We start from the raw sequence: 20,817 nt of genomic DNA, 5'->3' as shown, positions 1-20,817 counted from the left end.
TTCCTTTTTTTTTTATCTTTCTATCCTCTCCTGCTTTGGCCCAGCTGAACCAAATGATAATATACAGTGGGGCAAAAAAAGTATTTATTCAGCCACCGATTGTGCAAGTTCTCCCACTTAAAATGATGACAGAGGTCTGTAATTTTCATCATAGGTACACTTCAACTGTGAGAGACAGAATGTGAAAAAAAATCCAGGAATTCACATTGTAGGAATTTTAAAGAATTTATTTGTAAATTACGGTGGAAAATAAGTATTTGGTCAACCATTCAAAGCTCTCACTGATGGAAGGAGGTTTTGGCTCCAAATCTCACGATACATGGCCCCATTCATTCTTTCCTTAACGCGGATTAATCGTCCTGTCCCCTTAGCAGAAAAACAGCCCCAAAGCATGATGTTTCCACCCCCATGCTTCACAGTAGGTATGGTGTTCTTGGGATGCAACTCAGTATTCTTCTTCCTCCAAACACGACGAGTTGAGTTTATACCAAAAGGTTCTATTTTGGTTTCATCTGACCACATGACATTCTCCCAATCCTCTGCTGTATCATCCATGTATCCATTTTGGTAAGAACTCAACTTGTCGTGTTTGGAGGAAAAAGAATACTGAGTTGCATCCCAAGAACACCATACCTACTGTGAAGCATGGGGGTGGAAACATCATGCTTTGGGGCGTTTTTTCTGCTAAGGGGACCGGACGATTGATCCGTGTTAAGGAAAGAATTAATGGGGCCATGTATCGTGAGATTTTAAGCCAAAACCTCCTTCCATCAGTGAGAGCTTTGAATGGTTGACCAAATACTTATTTTCCACCATAATTTACAAATAAATTCTTTAAAATTCCTACAATGTGAATTCCTGGATTTTTTTTCACATTCTGTCTCTCACAGTTGAAGTGTACCTATGATGAAAATTACAGACCTCTGTCATCATTTTAAATGGGAGAACGTACACAATCGGTGGCTGACTAAATACTTTTTTTGCCCCACTGTATATTATCATTTGGTTCAGCTGGGCCAAAGCAGGAGAGGATAGAAAGATAAAAAAAAGGAAGACAGAGGAGAGTCAAATACAAATACGGCAACAAGAAATTATCCCACACTTCTCTTTCGTAAAGTAAATTTGTACAGCGGATATGGGCATCTTATTCCACATTATGATTTGCCTGAGAAGCTGGACAGGACAAAAAAAAATAAAAAAAAAAATATATATATATATATATATATATATATAACATATCCGACACGTACGTAGGATTAACCGAAGGAGCGTTCAAAACAAGATGGAATAATCACAACGCCTCCTTTAGAAACCAGGCGTTGCGGAATTCTACAGAACTCAGCAAGCACATTTGGAACCTCAAAGACAATGATGTTGAATATTCAATAACATGGAAAATTCTTGCATCCAGCACACCTTACAACAGTGGTAATAAAAGATGCAACCTATGCTTGAAAGAAAAAATGTTTATTATACATCATCCAGATCTATCATCCCTCAACAAGCGCAGTGAAATCATTTCAACATGCCGCCACAGACGGAAACACCTCCTAGGTAACACATGAGCCAATCACCACACCCTACGCCTGCCTGTACCCACCCACTCTGTGCCCTATATAAACCTTTGTATGTGAATGCTTCCATTAAAATCTCCTGATGATTGAGGGAACCCCTCATGAAACAGTTCTGTAGAGACGAAGTAGTCTTGTGATTTTTCCCACACCTACACACACACACATATATATATATATATATATATATGTATATATATATATATATATATATATATATATATATATATATATATATATATATATATACATATACATATACTCCGGCTTCCTCCCACTTCCAAAGACATGCACCTGGGGATAGGTTGATTGGCAACACTAAATTGGCCCTAGTGTGTGAATGTGAGTGTGAATGTTGTCTGTCTATCTGTGTTGGCCCTGCGATGAGGTGGCGACTTGTCCAGGGTGTACCCTGCCTTCCGCCCGATTGTAGGTGAGATAGGCGCCAGCACCCCCCGCGACCCCGAAAGGGAATAGGCGGTAGAAAATGGATGGATGGATATATATATGTATATATATATATATATATATATATATATATACACTAAATTGACATGGAGGTTGATGGCTCTCATATATGTGGAGCTGTAGAGGATGTCAATCATCTTTTTTTGTGTAATGTGAGAGTGTACATGTGTTTTGGAAGGAGATTAGTGTTTGGTTTAAAAACAAGGGTGTGAAGATGTCCCCAATTTGAAATAGAATAGATAAAATTTGGCGTATGTATAAATGATAATAACATAGAAATGCTTATCAATATTATTATGCTTCAAGCTAATTTTTTATACATTATTGTATATTACTGAAAGTAAAACCTATATTTTCCCATTGGCTTAATGCTTTTAAATGAACAATAACATTGGAATTTGATTAAGAGTACAAAAAGCCCTTCAAATTGATATCTTGGTTAAAAACATTTCAAATTATTTATATAGCACTTCTTGTCTTTTTTATTTTGTCTTTTTATTTTTTTTCATATTTTTTTAGTATCATTACTCTCTGTTTTTGCTTTTGATTTTTTTGTTGTTGTTGAAAATGCCTTACCCTTTGTGTGAATTTTCAAATGTATGTTGGTTGGTCAATAAAAAATAAATAAATAAATACATTTAAAAAAAACTCTATAACGGCACATTGTTTGCGGATTATAATTATTGGTCTGCAAAAAAATATTTTTCCGACCAATTAGGTGAAATTGCATAATTTTCCACGGCACACCAAACATTATCTCACGGTGCACTACTAGTGTGATTAGGGAGCAAATCGGAAACAGGACATACGTCACCGGAAGTGTGTCGCCACAGACGACGGACCCTTCTCGCCGCGACACACACTGCGTAGTGTCGCTCATCTGTGTGTTTCTATTTTATTACACTCACGGAGAGACAAGAACACTGAAGAATCATGGCTATGCAAGCAGCGAAACGCGCTAATGTAAGTACATTACGACGTGTAAGTACATTGTGTTATAGCGCTTTGAATCTGTCAGCTAAGTCGAGCACTTACCATTAGCATCCAGTGTTAGCCGACCAGCTAACTAACCAGCGGAATAATGACCTTATATGTTTTAGTTTATTCATATAATAATGGCGAAGTCTAACAAAAAATGACACTGCTCATTCGGCACCGTAGCAATAAGAAAAACTGTCACTGTTTGGGAATTAATAACATCATAGCACCCCACCGCGACTCCAAAAGGGACAAGCGGTAGTAAATTGGATGGATGTTTTCTCGCTCGCCATTGCACTGTTTACTTGATGTAAATAATGATGTATCTTTATTATTATCCATCCATCCATTTGCTTCCGCTTATCCGAGGTCGGGTCGCGGGGGCAGCAGCCTAAGCAGAGAAGCCCTGACTTAAAGGCCTACTGAAATGAGATTTTCTTATTTAAACAGGAATAGCAGGACTATTCTATGTGTCATAGTTGATCATTTCGCGATATTGCCATATTTTTGCTGAAAGGATTTAGTAGAGAAAATCGATGATAAAGTTAGCCCATTTTGGTACTTCCTGAAAAAGCCTCGCGTTTACTGGAAGTCGCAGACGAAGACGTCACATGTTGATGGTCCCTCATATATTCTCATTGATTTTAATGAGCGCCTCCTACAAAGACAGTGTTGTGGTATTTCAATTAACTGGAATTCAGTGTGCTGTGGGGCCCTATTGTAATGAATCACACCTGAGACATAAAAAATAATCAAATGTTTATTGGACACAGAAGTACACAATGTGATAAAGAACTTTTGACAACAATCAATCTAGGGATTTAGATATCTGGTCAGGACACTCACTCTTTTAGGATAGGCTAGGTCTTTATTGTCATTGCACAAGTACAACGAAACTTTGTTTTCAGCACAAACCTGTTCAAGATTAGACAAACAAACTGTGTAGAGGGTTACAGAACAAGAACGCTGATGGGTCGGCATAAGGCGCCCCGTAAAAGATGGGAAAAAGTTAAACGCTGGGGAAGGATGAGTAAAAAAATACAATCCAGACTGGGCTCCTACAAATAAATGTAGGAGCCCAGTCTGGAGTGGGAAAAAACCTCCATAGCAAAGCACATATACATATTAAAACATACATCTCGAGATATCTAGCAACAGAGCGAAGGTAGTTCAAGGTCATGGTGGTAGGTCGCAGCTCTCAGGCGCTGACCATCCATTCATAACCCCTATGGGATTTGCGTCGAGGGCGTTGGGTTGGGGGCGAATGGGGTATGTATGCGAGGCGTATATTTTTGTGAGTGTGTGTGTGCAAGCCCGTAGTGTGTCTCTGTTCCGCGGCCTTGATGTATTGCAGTTGCTAGTCCAAAGTCAACAACAACAGGTGTGTGTCCATGAAAGAAAAGAAGGTAGTTTGTTGTGTCTTCGCTGCGCTGTCCTTCAGGAGAGTCTCCAAGCCAGGGAAACAATTCAAGTTAGAATGATTTTTATGCGGGTGAAAATAAAATTTGCTTTTCACTCTAAATTGTCTTTTGCCTTCACCTTCATTGTCCGTTTGTTTTTGGTGACTTTATATACTCTGGACGTAGACGTTGAGTCCAGGACATACATGGCGGACTATAACTGATACAGTCTGCTTTGCCAGTCCAAAAGCATTCACTGTTTTCGGTAGTCTTCCTTCGACAGCCAGGTAATACAAAGTACACGCTACGTTTTTAATCACATCCACGGTAGCCCGCATTCTCGTAGTCTGTCTTTCGACAAATGGACAAAGGTTTTTCGCTAAGTATAATCACAGCTGACCTGGACATTGTAAGGTTCCCTTGGCTTCTGAGAAGTGTTGTATCCCAAATAAATGCAATCACTTTCCCTTAAGGCAGGGGTGGGCATTACGTCGATCGCGATCGACTTGTCGATTTCGGAGGGTGTGTCAGTCGATCTCAAGCCAGGCATTAAAAAATATACATAAAAATGAGCAATCATCAATCATACCAAGACTTCACTTTCGTCAGTTGTTTGACATTCTCGGCACCCGAGGATCTTGTGAGATGACGCTGGCTGCTGCGAGCTCATATTTAAGAAAAAAAATCACTAACAGGGCGGACGCAGAGAAACACATTTTATTTCTAGAGACTCCGTACCTACTGTCAGAACTCTAAAGACCGACTGCACAGTTCCTGTCGTCACCATAAAAGACCAGTTTCATCCTGCCTGTGCTAACAAAATAAGAGTCTCAGAAAGCTAGCGTGCACAAGCTAGCAAGCTACGGAGTTTGATGCCAATGTATTTCTCCCCCGCCCTCAGCGACCGCTTTCTCACTTGCTTGCCCACCCGCACACTCACTGACGTCACTCACCTGCTGCCAGACATTAAAGGGCCACACACATATGCTACTCTCATAACAAAGTGTTTAAAAACGAGTATGCAAGTTGGACAAATGAGATGCCAAATCCAACCACTTTCATGCGGTATTGGACAGAAAGGAGGACTTTTTTTTTTCCTCCATTTGAAAATGCGGACGTTATCAGCACCACTGTCTAATTCCAATCAATGCAAGTCATCAGAATCAAATACACCAACTTATATTCTTGTCTTCATGAAAGAAAGGAATCTATGTGTGTTAAACATGCTTGTATTATCATTAAACACCATTAACTTGTTAACAAAAATGTCTATTTCATAAATAAATAAATATAAATTATAAATAGGAATGAGGTAGATCTCCTCGACTTGGTCAATTGAAAAGTAGCTCACCTGCAGAAAAAGTGTGAGCGCCCCTGCCTTAAGGTATTCAGGTGTGATTTCCACAAGCGCCTGTACAGACGGAAGGAGAAACACGGGCATGTCTGGATGACTCGCTTTCATATTTCCAGTGGTTACGAAAGCGTTACGAAAGCGCTTTATTATGAAGCTAGCAGTGGCGCGTTCTTTCTGGCGTCACTTCCTCTCCGAACTCACTTTGTAAACCATCAATGAGTCCATACAAAGCTAAGAGCCGGAGATTCGAGAAATACACGGCGCACTTACCCCTGTAAAATATGGTCCGAGGGGGGGGACCTTAAAGGCTGGTTTAGTGTGACTGAAACTGGGCTTTTTCTAAATGATTATTCGTTTAAGGGAGTTATCCGGTTTAGTGTAGACATGGAACTAAAACAGAGTTCTCCATACTCTCGCTATACACAAGTCTGTCCAGAACGACTGTTCCACTCTAGGAATACCTCGGAAAAAGAGGTCGGCAGTGGACTAAATATTAATCCTGAAAGAAGAAGTATTGCGACGTATATATATTGCCATGTTTACATTCACCCTATATATGTATATACAGTGGGGCAAACAAGTATTTAGTCAGCCACCGATTGTGCAAGTTCTCCCACTTAAAATGATGACAGAGGTCTGTAATTTTCATCATAGGTACACTTCAACTGTGAGAGACAGAATGTGGAAAAAGAAATCCAGGAATTTACATTGTAGGAATTTTAAAGAATTTATTTGTAAATTATGGTGGAAAATAAGTATTTTACAAGTTTATTCACAATACCATATAACAATTACAATAGTGGTGAATGTCATCATTTAAAGATGTTGGTACGTGAAAGGGTCCCCCAAATAAGCTAGAAGAAGCTTTTAACAGGGGGTCCAAAGGACAATATATACATGGAAAGATTAAACATTGTAGCAAGCACAGCAACAATAAACCAAAACAAAACAACAACGCTATTTGATAAACACAAGATAATAGTACTAAAGCAAGCATACACATTCATACAACCATGCAAAACCCAACAGTAGTCTACCCCACATGAGGCATTAAAGATATGTGGTTAATAGGTAAGTTTTCAGTTTCTTTTTGAAGTTGGAGAATGGATACAGCATCTTGAGGCTCTCATTAAGCTGGTTCCAAGTCTTTGGTCCCCTGCATCAGACACTGCGAGCAGTACAAGCCAGTAAACGATGTTTACCTGTTATCAGATCTAAGTTACGAGTGTTGTGGGCATGCTGAGGATGGTAGATAGGAACCAAGCTACAGAGCCTAAGATTCAGCCTGTAAATGACTTGATAGGTTAAATAAGCATTTTGATAAATATTGAACTGATATTTATGAAATTGATGATGAGTGGGGGCATTAAACTTGGACCATGACAGGGCCCGTTTAATTTTCTTTTGCATGGATTCTAATTTGTGAAGGTAGGTAGGAAAGATGTTACACCAGATGATATTACAGTAGTTTAGATGTGGTTCAAAGAGAGTTTTGTATAAGGTAAGTAGAGCATAAAGAGGAAGATAATGACGAAGGTGAAAGAACAGGCCAACATATTTAGATCATTTGTGGAGTTTATACCAAAAAGTTCTATTTTAGTTTCATCTGACCACATGACATTCTCCCAATCCTCTGCTGTATCATCCATGTGTCCATTTTGGTGTAAACTCAAATCGTCGTGTTTGGAGGAAGAAAAATACTTAGTTGCATCCCAAGAACACCTTACCTACTGTGAAGCATGGGGGTGGAAACATCATGCTTTGGGGCTGTTTTTCTGCTAAGGGGACAGGACGATTGATCCGTGTTAAGGAAAGAATGATGGGGCCATGTATCGTGAGATTTTGAGCCAAAACCTCCTTCCATCAGTGAGAGCTTTGAATGGTTGAGCACCATAATTTACAAATAAATTCTTTAAAATTCCTACTATGTGAATTCCTGGATTTTTTTTCACATTCTGTCTCTCACAGTTGAAGTGTACCTATGATGAAAATTACAGACCTCTGTCATCATTTTAAGTGGGAGAACTTGCACAATCGGTGGCTGACTAAATACCGTTTTGCCCCACTGTATGTATTATATATATATATATATATATATATATATATATATATATATATATATATATATATATATATATATATATATATTTGTATATATATATATATAATATAGCCATGTTGACATTCACCTTGAGGTGTTTTATTCTGTGATGCAGCTTTTGCATCTGATTTTGCATCTTGTTCTCTGCGCAGATCCGACTGCCGCCGGAGGTGAACAGGATTCTTTACATCAGGAACCTTCCCTATAAGATCACAGCGGAGGAAATGTACGACATCTTCGGGAAATATGGACCAATACGTCAGATCAGAACGTGAGTTTTGATGGAATATTATTGCTGGATTACATTGTGGATATTATACTCATGCACATTTATTATTATCGTACTTAAAGCTATTAGAATCTAAAGCTGGTAAATAAATTGGCTGTACTTCAGTAGCCATACTAATATTATTTGAACAACTAACTAAATTATCTTGTTCTTTGTCTTTTCAGAGGAAACACGCCTGAGTCAAGAGGAACAGCTTATGTGGTTTATGAAGATATTTTTGATGCCAAAAATGCCTGCGATCATCTTTCAGGCTTCAATGTCTGCAACCGTTACCTGGTGGTCCTCTACTATAACGCAAACAGGGTACACAACAATCGCATTGTTTTACTTTTAGGGTACACACCAACGGTATTGTTTTACTTTTAGGGTACACAACAAAGGCATTGTTTTACTTTTAGGGTACACAACGGCATTGTTTTACTTTTAGGGTACACAACAGCTGTATTGTTTTACTTTTGGGGTATATAACCACTGCTATGTTTAGTTTTAGGGTACATAACCACTACTATATTTTTTAGTTTTAGGTTAAATAACCACTGCTATGCTTATTTGTTTTAGAGTACATAACCACTACTATGAATGTTACTTTTAGGTACATAACCACTGCTATGTTAGTATTTTTAGGGTACATATACCCTATGTTTATTTGTTTTAGGGTACATAAACACTACTATACAGTATATGTTAGTTTTAGGTTAAATAACGACTGCTATGTTTATTAGTTTTAGGGTACATAACCACTACTATATTTGTTAGTTTTAGTTTAAATAACCACTGCTATGCTTATTTGTTTTAGAGTACATAACCACTACTATGAATGTTACTTTTAGGGTACATAACCACTGCTATGTTAGTATTTTTAGGGTACATATACCCTATGTTTATTTGTTTTAGGGTACATAAACACTACTATACAGTATATGTTAGTTTTAGGTTAAATAACGACTGCTATGTTTATTAGTTTTAGGGTACATAACCACTATTATATTTGTTAGTTTTAGTTTAAATAACCACTGCTATGCTTATTTGTTTTAGAGTACATAACCACTACTATGAATGTTACTTTTAGGGTACATAACCACTGCTATGTTAGTATTTTTAGGGTACATATACCCTATGTTTATTTGTTTTAGGGTACATAAACACTACTATACAGTATATGTTAGTTTTAGGGTAAATAACCCCTGCTATGTGTATTAGTTTTAGGGTACATAAACACTGCTATGTTTTAGTTTTAGGGTACATAACTCCTGCTATGTTTGTACGTTTTAGGGTACATAACCACTACTATATTTGTTCATTTTAGGGTAAATAACCACTGCTATGTTAACCAGTTTTAGGGTACATAACCCCTGCTATGTTTATACGTTTTAGGGTACATAACCACTACTATATTTGTTAATTTTAGGGTAGATAACCACTGCTATGTTAACCAGTTTTAGGGTACATAACCCCTGTTATGTTAATTAGTTTTGGGGTACATAACCACTACTATTTTTGTTAGTTTTAGGTTACATAACCCCTGCTATGTTTATTAATTTTAGGGTACATAACCACTACTATATTTGTTAGTATCGGGGTACATAACCACTACTATATTTGTTAGTTTTAGGGTACATAACCACTACTATTTGTTAATTTTAGGGTACACAACCACTGCTGTGCTTATTAGTTTTAGGGTACATAAACACAGCTGTGCTTATTAGTTTTAAGGTACACAACCACTGCTGTGCTTATTAGTTTTAGGGTACATAAACACTGCTGTGCTTATTAGTTTTAGGGTACATAACCCCTGCTATACATAAACTCTGCCTTGTCTGTTAGTGGTAGGGTACATAACCACTGCTATCTTTGTTAGTTTTAGGGTACACAACCACTACTATATTTGTTAGTTTTAGGGTACATAACCACCACTATCTTTATTAGTTTCAGGGTCCATAACCACTGCTTTGGTTGTTAGTTTTAGGGTACATAACCACTACTATTTGTTAATTTTAGGGTATAAAACCACTGCTATAGTTATTAGTTTTAGGGTACACAACCACTGCTGTGCTTATTAGCTTTAGGGTACATAAACACTGCTGTGCTTATTAGTTTTAGGGTACATAAACACTCCTAGGTTAATTAGTTTTAGGGTACATAAACACTCCTAGGTTCATTAGTTTTAGGGTACATAAACACTCCTAGCTTAATTAGTTTTAGGGTACATAACCCCTGCTATATTTGTTAGTTTTAGAGTACATAAACTCCGCCTTGTCTGTTAGTGGTAGGGTACATAACCACTGCTATCATTGTTTTAGGGTACATAACCACTACTATATTTGTTAATTTTAGGGTACATAACCACCGCTATCTTTATTAGTTTCAGGGTCCATAACCACTGCTTTGGTTGTTAGTTTTAGGGTACAAAACACTGCTAGGTCTGTTAGTTCGAGGGTACATAACCACTGCTATGTTGGTTAGTTTTTAATTTCCAAGTGGTTTATTTTCATGGTTCTATGGTTTTGGGTGTGTTGGTCCACTGAGTTGTATCAAAGTAGATGTTGGCGATACAGAAAATAATCCTGACCATAGTCTCAGCATCAATGTTTCAAAGTGTCCTCAAATATTCCATTCAGGATTTGATGTATTTGACTTGTCTTGTTTTTCTCTGCAGGCGTTCCAGAAAATGGACACAAAGAAGAAAGAAGAACAGCTGAGGCTGCTCAAAGAAAAATACGGGATCAACACAGATCCTCCAAAGTAACACCATCTGTTCTTTGTTGTTTTGTTCTGATGTCTCTGAAAACTATTCTTTTGATTTCCTTTGCTAAATTATGAGGACTCTGTGTCATTCAAATAAAATAAGTGCAAATGTCATAATTTATGTACAGAAAGACACTTTTCCCACAATTCTGTTTGTTTAATTTGCTACTTTGGTTTTGCAACATTAATCCTGTTTTTTTTTTCTACAGTCTTTCAAATTTAAAAAGCTTTTTACCTGAATACTCTTGTACTTTAAATAAATTTCCTAACTGAATACTTCCAACTCTTTTTTTTTTTTTTTTAATACACATTGTCCACCTCTTATTTTTGCAGATATTTTTCATGTGACAACACTGAAGCAATGCATTAACTTCTTCAGGCCCAAGCTGTTGTTTACATGGTTTTTTTTTTTCTTTCTTTGCTATTTGGGCTTATCTGACCCTAATTAGAATAAAAACTAAGAATCATCTTTTGAAATGAAGTAAGAAACGTGTACTTCATGTTTAGTGACATGCTAATTGTTACTTTTACACTTTTTTTTTTTTTCCAAATTCCATTGTATGTTATACTCTTTTGACACCACCAGATGGCAGTTTAAGTGTCCACATAAGCGGCCATAAGACCCCAATTCAGTAGTGTACACAATTTTGGAAACGAGCTAAAAGGTGCGGTCCACGCATGTGGCCACTAAGGCCTTTTTAAAGTAGTAAACATACTATTTCCGTTGTCTGCTGCGCCCCACAACGTGTTAATACTGTTGAGCATTGCACTTATTGCGCAACAGCTTGTAATATGCACTTAGTTGTCGTTTTCATTGACAAATTTGGAGATGTTGAAATCGCCTTGTAGAATCGCTAATGTAATCCGTAACACTTCAATAACTAAGTCAATCTGTATTAGCATTTAATTAGCACATTTTTTTCTGAAAAGGGTGCCGTACTTACATTACATTGAGTCAGTTACTTTGTTGGCATTTAAAAAATGGTAACGTTACCTTTGAGTCCGCTCTTAGTGCTGCTGGAGTGATCGCAAAGTGCGAAGAGTCAGCTAAAATACGGCTATTGTGTGCTTAGCTGTTGTGTAGCTGCTAGCTCCTACCATCCTATAGCCTTAGCATGTTTACCTTTATTAAATGACTTGTTTAAAACAGGAACGATATTGTTCAATGAGTATTATGCATGTTTAGCTTACGTGCTTTGGTGTGCTTAGCTGTTGTGTAGCTCCTAGCAGCCTACAGCCTAGCATTTTTGTAAATGACTTGTTTAAAACAGGAGCAATATTGCTCAATGATTACAATGCATGTTTAGCTTATGTGCTTTAGTGTGCTTAGCTGCTGTGTAGCTGTTAGCTCTTAGCAGTCTATAACCTAGCCTGTTTATTGTTTGTAAATAACTTGTTTAATATAGGAGCAATGTTGTTACCTATGTCAGGCTAATGTGCTTTAGTGTGCTTAGCTGTTGTGTAGCTAAAAGCAGCCTATAGCCTAGCACATTTACCTTCTGTTCAAGGACTATATTGCATGTCTAGCTTGTGTGCTTTAGTGTGATTAGCTGTTGTGTAGCTGCTACGTCCTAGCAGCCTATAGCCTAGCATGTTTATTGTTTATAAAGTACTTGTTTAATATAGGAGCACTGTTGTTACCTATGTCTAGCTTATGTGCTTTAGTGTGCTTGGCTGTTGTGTAGCTGCTAGCTCCAAGCAGCCTATTGCCTAGCACATTTAGCTTCTGTAAATGACTTGTTTACAACAGGAGCAATGTTGGTCAATGATTATTATGCATGTCTAGCTTGTGCGCTTTAGTGTGCTTAGCTGTTGTGTAGCTGCTAGCTCCAAGAAGCTTATAGCCTAGCAAGTTTACCTTCTGTAAATGACTTGTTTATACCAGGAGCAATATTGCTCAATGATTATGCATTTCTAGCTTATGTGCTTTAGTTTGCTTAGCTGTTGTGTAGCTGATAGCTCCTACCAGCCTATAGCCTTGCACAGGGGTCACCAAACTTTTTGAAACCAAGTGCTATTTCTTGGGTACTGATTAATGCGAAGGGCTACCAGTTTGATACACACTTAAATAAATTGCCATAAATAGCCAATTTGCTCAATTTACCTTTTAACTCTGTTATTATTAATAATTAATGATATTTATCTTTGTGGAAACACTGATCATCTTAATGATTTCTCACAATAAATATATATTTTTGATGACATGTTTTAAATAGGTTAAAATCCTATCTGCACTTTGTTAGAATATATAACAAATTGGACCAAGCTATATTTCTAACAAAGACAAATTATTTCTCCTAGATTTTCCAGAACAAAAATTTTAAAAGAAATTCAAAAGACTGTAAAATAAGATTTAAATTTGATTCTACAGATTGTCTAGATTTGCCAGAATAATTTTTTTTAATTTTACCAGTAAGCATAAGTTTGAAGAAATATTTCACAAATATTCTTCATCGAAAAAACAGAAGCTAAAATTAAGAATTAAATTAAAATGTATTTATTCTTTACAATAAAATAAAATAAAATAAACTGAACATTGATTTAAATTGTCAGGAAAGAAGAGAAAGGAATTTAAAAGGTAAAAAGGTATATGTATTTAAAAATCCCAATAATTTTTAAGGTTGTATTTTTTTCTCTAAAATTGTCTTTCTGAAAGTTATAAGAGGCGAAGTAAAAAAAAATAAATGAATTTATTTAAACAAGTGAAGACCAAGTCTTTAATATACTTTCTTGGATTTTCTAATTCTATTTGAGTTTTGTCTCTCTTAGAATTAAAAATGTCGAGCAAAGCGAGACCACGTTGCTAGTAAATAACTACAATTTAAAAAATTAAGGCAGCTCACTGGTAAGTGCTGCTATTTGAGCTATTTTTAGAACAGGCCAGCGGGTGACTCATCTGGTCCTTACGGGCTACCTGGTGCCCGCGGGCACCGTGTTAGTGACCCCTGGCCTAGCATGTTCATTTTTTGTAAATGATTTGTTTAATATAGGAGCACTGTTGTTACCTATGTCTAGCTTGTGTGCTTAGCTGTTGTGTAGCTGCTAGCTCCAAGCAGCCTATAGTCTACCATGTTTACCTTTTGTAAATGACTTGTTTCCAACAGGAGCAATATTGTTCAATGATTTTTATGCATGCATGGGGGGGTACTGAATCCAAGGGGGGGCAGTTTGCTCACCAAATGCTGCGGGATGATGGTGTTGAACGCCGAGGTGAAGTCCCGAAACAACATCCGCATGCACGTGTGTGTCCTTTCCTTCCAGGTGTTCTAAGCTCAGGTGGCGTGCAGAGGACATGGTGTCCTCTGTGGAGTGGTTAAGGCAATAAGCAAACTGGTATGGGTCCAATGTGGGGGTCTGGAGACAATGACCCATGACTTCTGCGCCAGGTCCACAACTAACCACATTGTGAAGTAGGCGGACGACACAATGGTAGAAGGCCTCATCCGTGACAACAACGTGGACTACAGGGAGGAGGTGAAACATCTCGTTGACTGGTGCAGAACCAACAACCTGGTCCTGAACGTCGACAAGACCAAGGAGATCATCGTCGACATGAGGAGGCACCAGTCCAGCCACGCTCCACTCTTCAATCCACGGTAAGCAGCACCAAGTTCCTGGGGGTGCAGATAACTGACAACATGACCATGTCTCTACACACCGGAGCTCTTGTAAAAAGAGCTCAGCAGCGCATGCTCTTTTTGCGTCCCTCCCCCGCATTCTACAGAGGCACTATAGAGAGCCTACTGACCAACTGCATCTCTGTCTGGACTGGAGCCTGCAGTGCCTCGGACTGGAAGTCCCTGCAGAGAGTGGTGAGGACGGCGGAAAAGATCATCAGGACTCTTCTTCCTTCTATCCAGATCGCAAAAAGCCGCTGCCTGACCAGGGCTCAGAAAATCTAGAGACTCTTGTCAGAAAAAATGTATGTAAATTATCAAATAACTTACAGTTCTCTTAGTTCCCAGTGAACAGACGAAAGTTGTCTTTGTTGAACCGAGCCAACGGCTTGGAAAATTCCGCTGTGTACGATGGGAGGAGACAGGAGGATTTATGGGGACGGCGTGACGCAGTGGGAGAGTGGCTGCGCACAACCCGAGGGTCCCTGGTTCAATCCCCACTTAGTACCAACATCGCCACGTCCGTTGTGTCCTGAGCAAGACACTTCACCCTTGCTCCTGTTGGGTGCTGGTTAGCGCCTTGCATGGCAGCTCCCTCCATCAGTGTGTGAATGTGTGTGTAAATAGTGTCAAAGCGCTTTGAGTACCTTGAAGGTAGAAAAGCGCTATACAAGTACAACCTATTTATCTATTGTGATCCAAGAATTGCCCAAGCTCGATCCAGGACCAGTCCAAGCCCGAGGCATCTTTTTCTTTCTGGGTTAATGTGACCGAAAACAATGGCTGTTTACATACCCCCTCCCCTCTCCTCCTCCCCCCCCCCCACCATTCTTTTAGAAACATGTTATGTAAACAAGGAATATCCAAATAAAAGAGGAGACGTTAGAGTGTGGGCGACATAAATAGGTTACAGGTCGACACGTTTCTCCTCAAATTGAGCCAAATTTAATCCTGTCTCTGTTCATTTCCTTGCTTCTTGTCTGTTTTAATAGATGTCATCAATGATTAAACATGACAGACTCCTCCCGCCTGTTTCCACTGCTGGACTGCAAAAAGAGGTTCCGCAGCCTCCGTAGCAGAAACTCCAGGTTCTGTAACAGCTTCTTCCCTCTGGCCGTAAGACTCTTGAACGCATCATAATAATCCCCTCAATTACCCCCTAAAAATGGATTAACTCGCTGGAATAAAGACAATACAACATACATCCATAAACATGCATCTGCTAAAGTACAATATATTTACCTGTAATCTATTTATATCTGCACCTTATTGCTCTTTTATCCTGCACTACAACGAGCTAATGCAACAAAATTTTGTTCCTATCTGCACTTTAAAGTTCAAATTTTAATGACTATAAATAGGAAACCTAATTCTAATGCTTTAGTCTGCTTAGTTGTTGTGTAGCTGCTAGATTCCAACAGCCTAGTGTCTCGCATTTTCAAATATAAGGTTTCCAACAGGCATACTTGCCAACCTTGAGACCTCTGATTTCGGGAGGCGGTGGGTGGGGGGCGTGGTTAAGAAGAGAGTATAATTACGGCCAATATTTATATATATATGAAATACTTAACTTTCAGTGAATTCTAGCTATATATATTTATTTTATTATATATATAAATAAATTAGTTGAATTTCAGACGGCACCTATCAAATACACAGTAATAAAAACACAAATGTTCTACTAACTGTACTGTGCTTGCTGGTTACTAAAAAAAACCCACTTACCTTTCACTATTTGAGTAACGTCACTTCCGAGTTTCCAGAAGATGGTGCCAGTATGTGCTTTGACCTGCCGTCTCTCGCTGTCAGCTCTGTTCGTTCGTCTCCTCTCCCCCGCCACCTGCGGGCTGTGTGTCGGGCCCCACCTGGATTAACTGCGCCCTTGGACATGCTGGCCCCCGCCAGGTTCGGTCTTGTAAACAAAAGATCTTTGACAAACAAAACGTTTATCCTGAAGGATTTCTTCACTTCCCGCGGGCGGCGGACTCGACTTCCTCTGTGTGACGGAAACATGGCTGAGAGCCGGTGAGTCCGCCCCTCTTAATGAACTTCTGCCTCCGGAGTGTTCCTACTTTAATTCTCCGCGGTCGTCCGGTCGAGAAGGAGGAGGATTAGCAGTCGTTTTTAAAAATGACTTTAAATGCCGTCAGATCCGCTTGGAATCCTCCTTGTCAAGCTTCGAACTGTTAATGTTTGAACTGAAGGGGGCGTGGCCTCCAGCTCCAACTGAATTTCGGGAGAAAATTTCTTCCGGGAGGGGCGCTGAATTTCGGGAGTCTCCCGGAAAATCTTGGAGGGTTGGCACGTATGCCAACAGGAGCAATATTGTTCATTCATTATCATACATGTCTAGGTTATGTGCTTTAGTGTGCTCAGCTGTTGTGTAGCTGCTAGCCCCTAGCATCCTACAGCCTAGCATGTTTATCGTTTTTGTAGACTACTTGTTTAATATGAGAGAAATATTGTTCAACGATTGTTATTAGGGATGTCCGATAATATCAGCAGTCCGATATTATCAGCCGATAAATGCTTTAAAACTTAATATCGGAAATTATCTGTATCTGTTTCAAAAAGTAAAATTTATGACTTTTTAAAAACGCCGCTGTGTACACGGACGTAGGGAGAAGTACAGATCGCCAATAAACCTTAACGGCGCTGCCTTTGGATGCCCGCCCTAGCACACAATATCTACGGCTTTTCACACACACAAGTGAATGCAATACATACTTGGTCAACGGCCATACAGGTCACACTGAGGGTGGCCGTATAAATAACTTCAACACTCTTTCAAATACGCGCCACACTGTGAACCCACACCAAACAAGAATGACAAACATTTTGGGAGAACACAACAGAACAAATACCCAGAACCCCTTGCAGCACTAACTCTTCCGGGACGCTACAATATACACCCACCGCTATCCTAGGGAGAGCATGTCGCAAATTCCCAGCTGCTGTTTTGAGGCATGTTAAAAAAAAAATGCACTTTGTGACTTCAATAATAATTTTTTTTCCATTTTTTTCCATAACTTGACTTGATTTACTTTGGAAAACCTTGTTACATAGTTTAATGCATCCAGCTGGGCATCGCAATAAAATGAGGCATAATAAAGTGTTAATTCCACAACTGTATGTATCGGTATCGGTTGATATTGGAATCAGTAATTAAGAGTTGGACAATATCGGCAAAAAAGGCATTATCGGACATCTCTAATTGTTACCTGTGTCTAGCTTTTGTGCTTAGCTGTTGTGTAGCTGTAGCAGGAATAGCAGCGTGTTGGCGACATGCAAAGTTGCCGACAAAGGAGCCCGTACACTTGCTTTTTTTTTTTTTTTAATCTTTTTTTATTGGGTTGAATCACAACACAGGGTGTAGTGCGGCCTTGTTGTCGGGAACACAGTACATGCTACAAAAACTCCTTGTACACACGTTAACATTTGGTGTTGCCATCGCCACGACAACATCTCACTGGCAGCCAAACAAAAGAACAACAAACAAACAAAAAGGTTGAAGAGGGGATATAAACAGTGCTGAAAGAGGGCGGATGCTGAGCTTTTTCATCCGCACCCGACAGCGGGAAGTGAAAAAGTACAAAATGATGATCCTTTTTACTCGGGCAGCACACAATAAATTGATTTATTTTGAAAAATCGATTAAAAAAAAACAAATGTTTTTTTTTTTTCCCTTATTTGCAAATTTAATGAATTGATTCTTGTGAGGAAAAAATAGGGTTTACCTTTTTTTTCCCCCCATAAGAAATTTCAAAGAGACGTCCATACAACCAGAAGGAGCTTTTCTAACTTGTAACCTGTTTTGGAAAAATAAATGAATGATTCTACCAAATTTACAATGCCAGATTCGGTTTGAATCCAGAGTCGATTCTGAATTCAATAGTCAGAGGAATCAGATTGAATCGTTTGGTGCCCAAAGATTTACATCCCAACTAAGGGTGCACCGGAAAATAAATAAATAAATAAATAGATTCACACTTGAATCATGATTCTTAAAATAAAAATCCAATTTTAAAATGATTCATAATTTTTTTTAATTGTTTAAAAAAAAAAAAATTCTCCAGAGAATACATTTTTTAAAATATGTTGGGTTTTTTTGCAAACAGGAGCTTTTCTAACCTGTAACCTGTTTTGCCAAAAAAAAAAAAAAAAAAATCATAATTATATCAAATTTTATATTTCGATATTCGGTTTGAATCCAGAATCGAATCTGGATAGAGAATCAGATTTGAAAAAAAAAGTATTTTACAGGTTGGACTTTTTCCAACCTGTAACCTGTTCTGCAAAAAAAAAAAATTATAATTATTATACCAAATATTACATTGTGAGATTCAGTTTGAATCCAGAATTGATTCTGAAATGAGTCGGAATCGGATTGAATCGTTAGGTGCCCAAAGATTTACATCCCAACTAAGGGTGCACCAAGAAAAATAAAATAGATTCACACCTGAATCTTGATTCCCAAAATAACAATCCAATCTTAAAATGATACATCATTTTTTTTTTAATGATTAAAAAAAAAAAAAATTCTCCAGGGAATAATTTTTTTAAAAATATGTTAGGTTTTTTTGCAAAAAGGAGCTTTTCTAACCTGTAACCTGTTTTGCAAAAAAAAAAAAAAAATTAAATAAAATAAAAAAATCATAAATATATCAAATTTTATATTTCGATTTTCGTTTGAATCCAGAATCGAATCTGAATAGAGAATCAGATTGAAGAAAAAAAAAGTATTTTTCCCCTTAGAATCAATTTTTAAAAGCCAACTAAGGGTGCACAAAAAAATCTATTCACATCTGAATTGCTATTCTTTAAAATAAAAATCCCATTTTATATCGAGTAATAATTCAAAAAAACTGATTTAAACCATATTAAAAATTATTTTCTCCAAAGAATACATTTTTAAGAATATCTTTTTTTGTTAAGATGACCTTTTCCAACGTGTATTGAATTTTCTTTTTTGTATTTATAATTAATATACCAAATATTTTATTGTGAGATTCGGTTTGAATCCAGAATCGATTCTGAATAAAGTCGTCAAAAGGAATCAGATTGAAAAAAATGTTTTTCTCTCGAGATTCAATTTTTGAACAGACATTTTTTTTTTGCGAAAATGACTTTTTCCAACCTGTAACCTGTTTTGCAAAAAAAATAAAATATCATAATTATTATACCAAATATTACATTGTGAGATTCAGTTTGAATCCAGAATTGATTCTGAAATGAGTCGGAATCGGATTGAATCGTTAGGTGCCCAAAGATTTACATCCCAACTAAGGGTGCACAAAAAAATATATATATTCACATCTGAATTGCTGTTATAAAAAAAAAAAAACATTTTGAATTGATTCATAATTTTAAAAAAATATTTGAAACATTTTGAAAATTTTTGTCAAAGTATACATTTTTAAAAATATCTTTTTCGTGAAAAGGACCTTTTCAAACCTGTAACCTGTTCAGAAAAAAAAAAATCATAATTACACCAAATATTACATTGCGATATTCAGTTTGAATCCAGAATCCATTCTAAATAGAGTCGTCAAAAGGAATCAAATTGGGAAAAAAAATGTTCTCCTTACAATTAATTCTTTATAACACATGTTTTTGCAAAAAAACCCCTGTAACCTGTGTTGGAAAAGTATCATTATAATTTTAAAATATGTCGTTTTTTTGTTCTTTTTTTGCGAAAAGGACCTTTTCCAACCTGTATTGAAAAAAAAAAAAAATCATTATAATTATTATACCAAATATTACATTGCGAGATTCCGTTTGAATCCAGAATCGATTCTGAATAATCGTCAAAAGGAATCAGATTGGGGCGAAAAAAAAGTTCTCCTACAATTAATTTTTTTAAATACATTTTTTGGGCAAAAAAAACAAAAACCTGTAACATGTTTTGGAAAAGTTTCATTGCTATTTTTATACCAAATAACAAATTGCGAGAATCGGCTTAAATCAAATCCTCAACCAAGGAATTGGAATCGTTAGACGCGCAAAAATTCACACCACTAGTTATTACTATTAGTAATTAACTCTTTTTTTTTTTTAAAACACAGACTAATGATTGTCGCAATTATCACTCAATAAACATCGGGAATGTAAGTAGACCAGTGTTTCTTATGGTTAAGAATTGCTGGCCCGCCAAAATATATGTCCGTTTCTCAGCTCATATGTAGTACACCTTTCCACCACTTGTGGCAGTAGTGACAATACCAAAGAAACAGACTATAACTTAAATCATAAGTTTTTTAAGCGCAAAAATTATGACTCAAGTGGCGAAGCTGT

At 37.4% G+C, this 20,817-nt stretch overlaps 1 protein-coding gene across 1 annotated transcript; it reads left to right on the top strand.

Annotated features, from left to right (window-relative positions):
- Window positions 1-2,841: 2,841 nt before the first annotated feature.
- sf3b6 (splicing factor 3b, subunit 6) lies at window positions 2,842-11,180 on the top strand. Its single transcript, XM_061886034.1, has 4 exons — window positions 2,842-3,002; window positions 8,025-8,143; window positions 8,326-8,464; window positions 10,818-11,180. Exons 1-4 carry the CDS (start codon window positions 2,973-2,975, stop codon window positions 10,905-10,907), a joined length of 378 nt encoding a protein of 125 aa, XP_061742018.1. The 5' UTR covers window positions 2,842-2,972; the 3' UTR covers window positions 10,908-11,180.
- Window positions 11,181-20,817: the final 9,637 nt, after the last annotated feature.

The sequence above is a fragment of the Nerophis ophidion genome, linkage group LG24 (assembly GCF_033978795.1).
Source record: "Nerophis ophidion isolate RoL-2023_Sa linkage group LG24, RoL_Noph_v1.0, whole genome shotgun sequence".
NCBI classification, from domain to species: Eukaryota; Metazoa; Chordata; class Actinopteri; order Syngnathiformes; family Syngnathidae; genus Nerophis; species Nerophis ophidion.
Note: the sequence above shows the minus strand (reverse complement) of the source record. Positions and strands in the feature narration are given on the sequence as shown.

What these genes read in the sequence shown, in the direction of transcription:
- sf3b6 (XM_061886034.1), top strand. Translation starts at nt 2,973, where the DNA reads ATGGCTATGCAAGCAGCGAAACGCGCTAAT. An exon ending in CCAATACGTCAGATCAGAAC is followed by an intron (nt 8,144 to 8,325) that starts GTGAGTTTTGAT and finishes TTGTCTTTTCAG; the next exon opens with AGGAAACACGCCTGAGTCAA. An exon ending in TCTACTATAACGCAAACAGG is followed by an intron (nt 8,465 to 10,817) that starts GTACACAACAAT and finishes TTTTCTCTGCAG; the next exon opens with GCGTTCCAGAAAATGGACAC.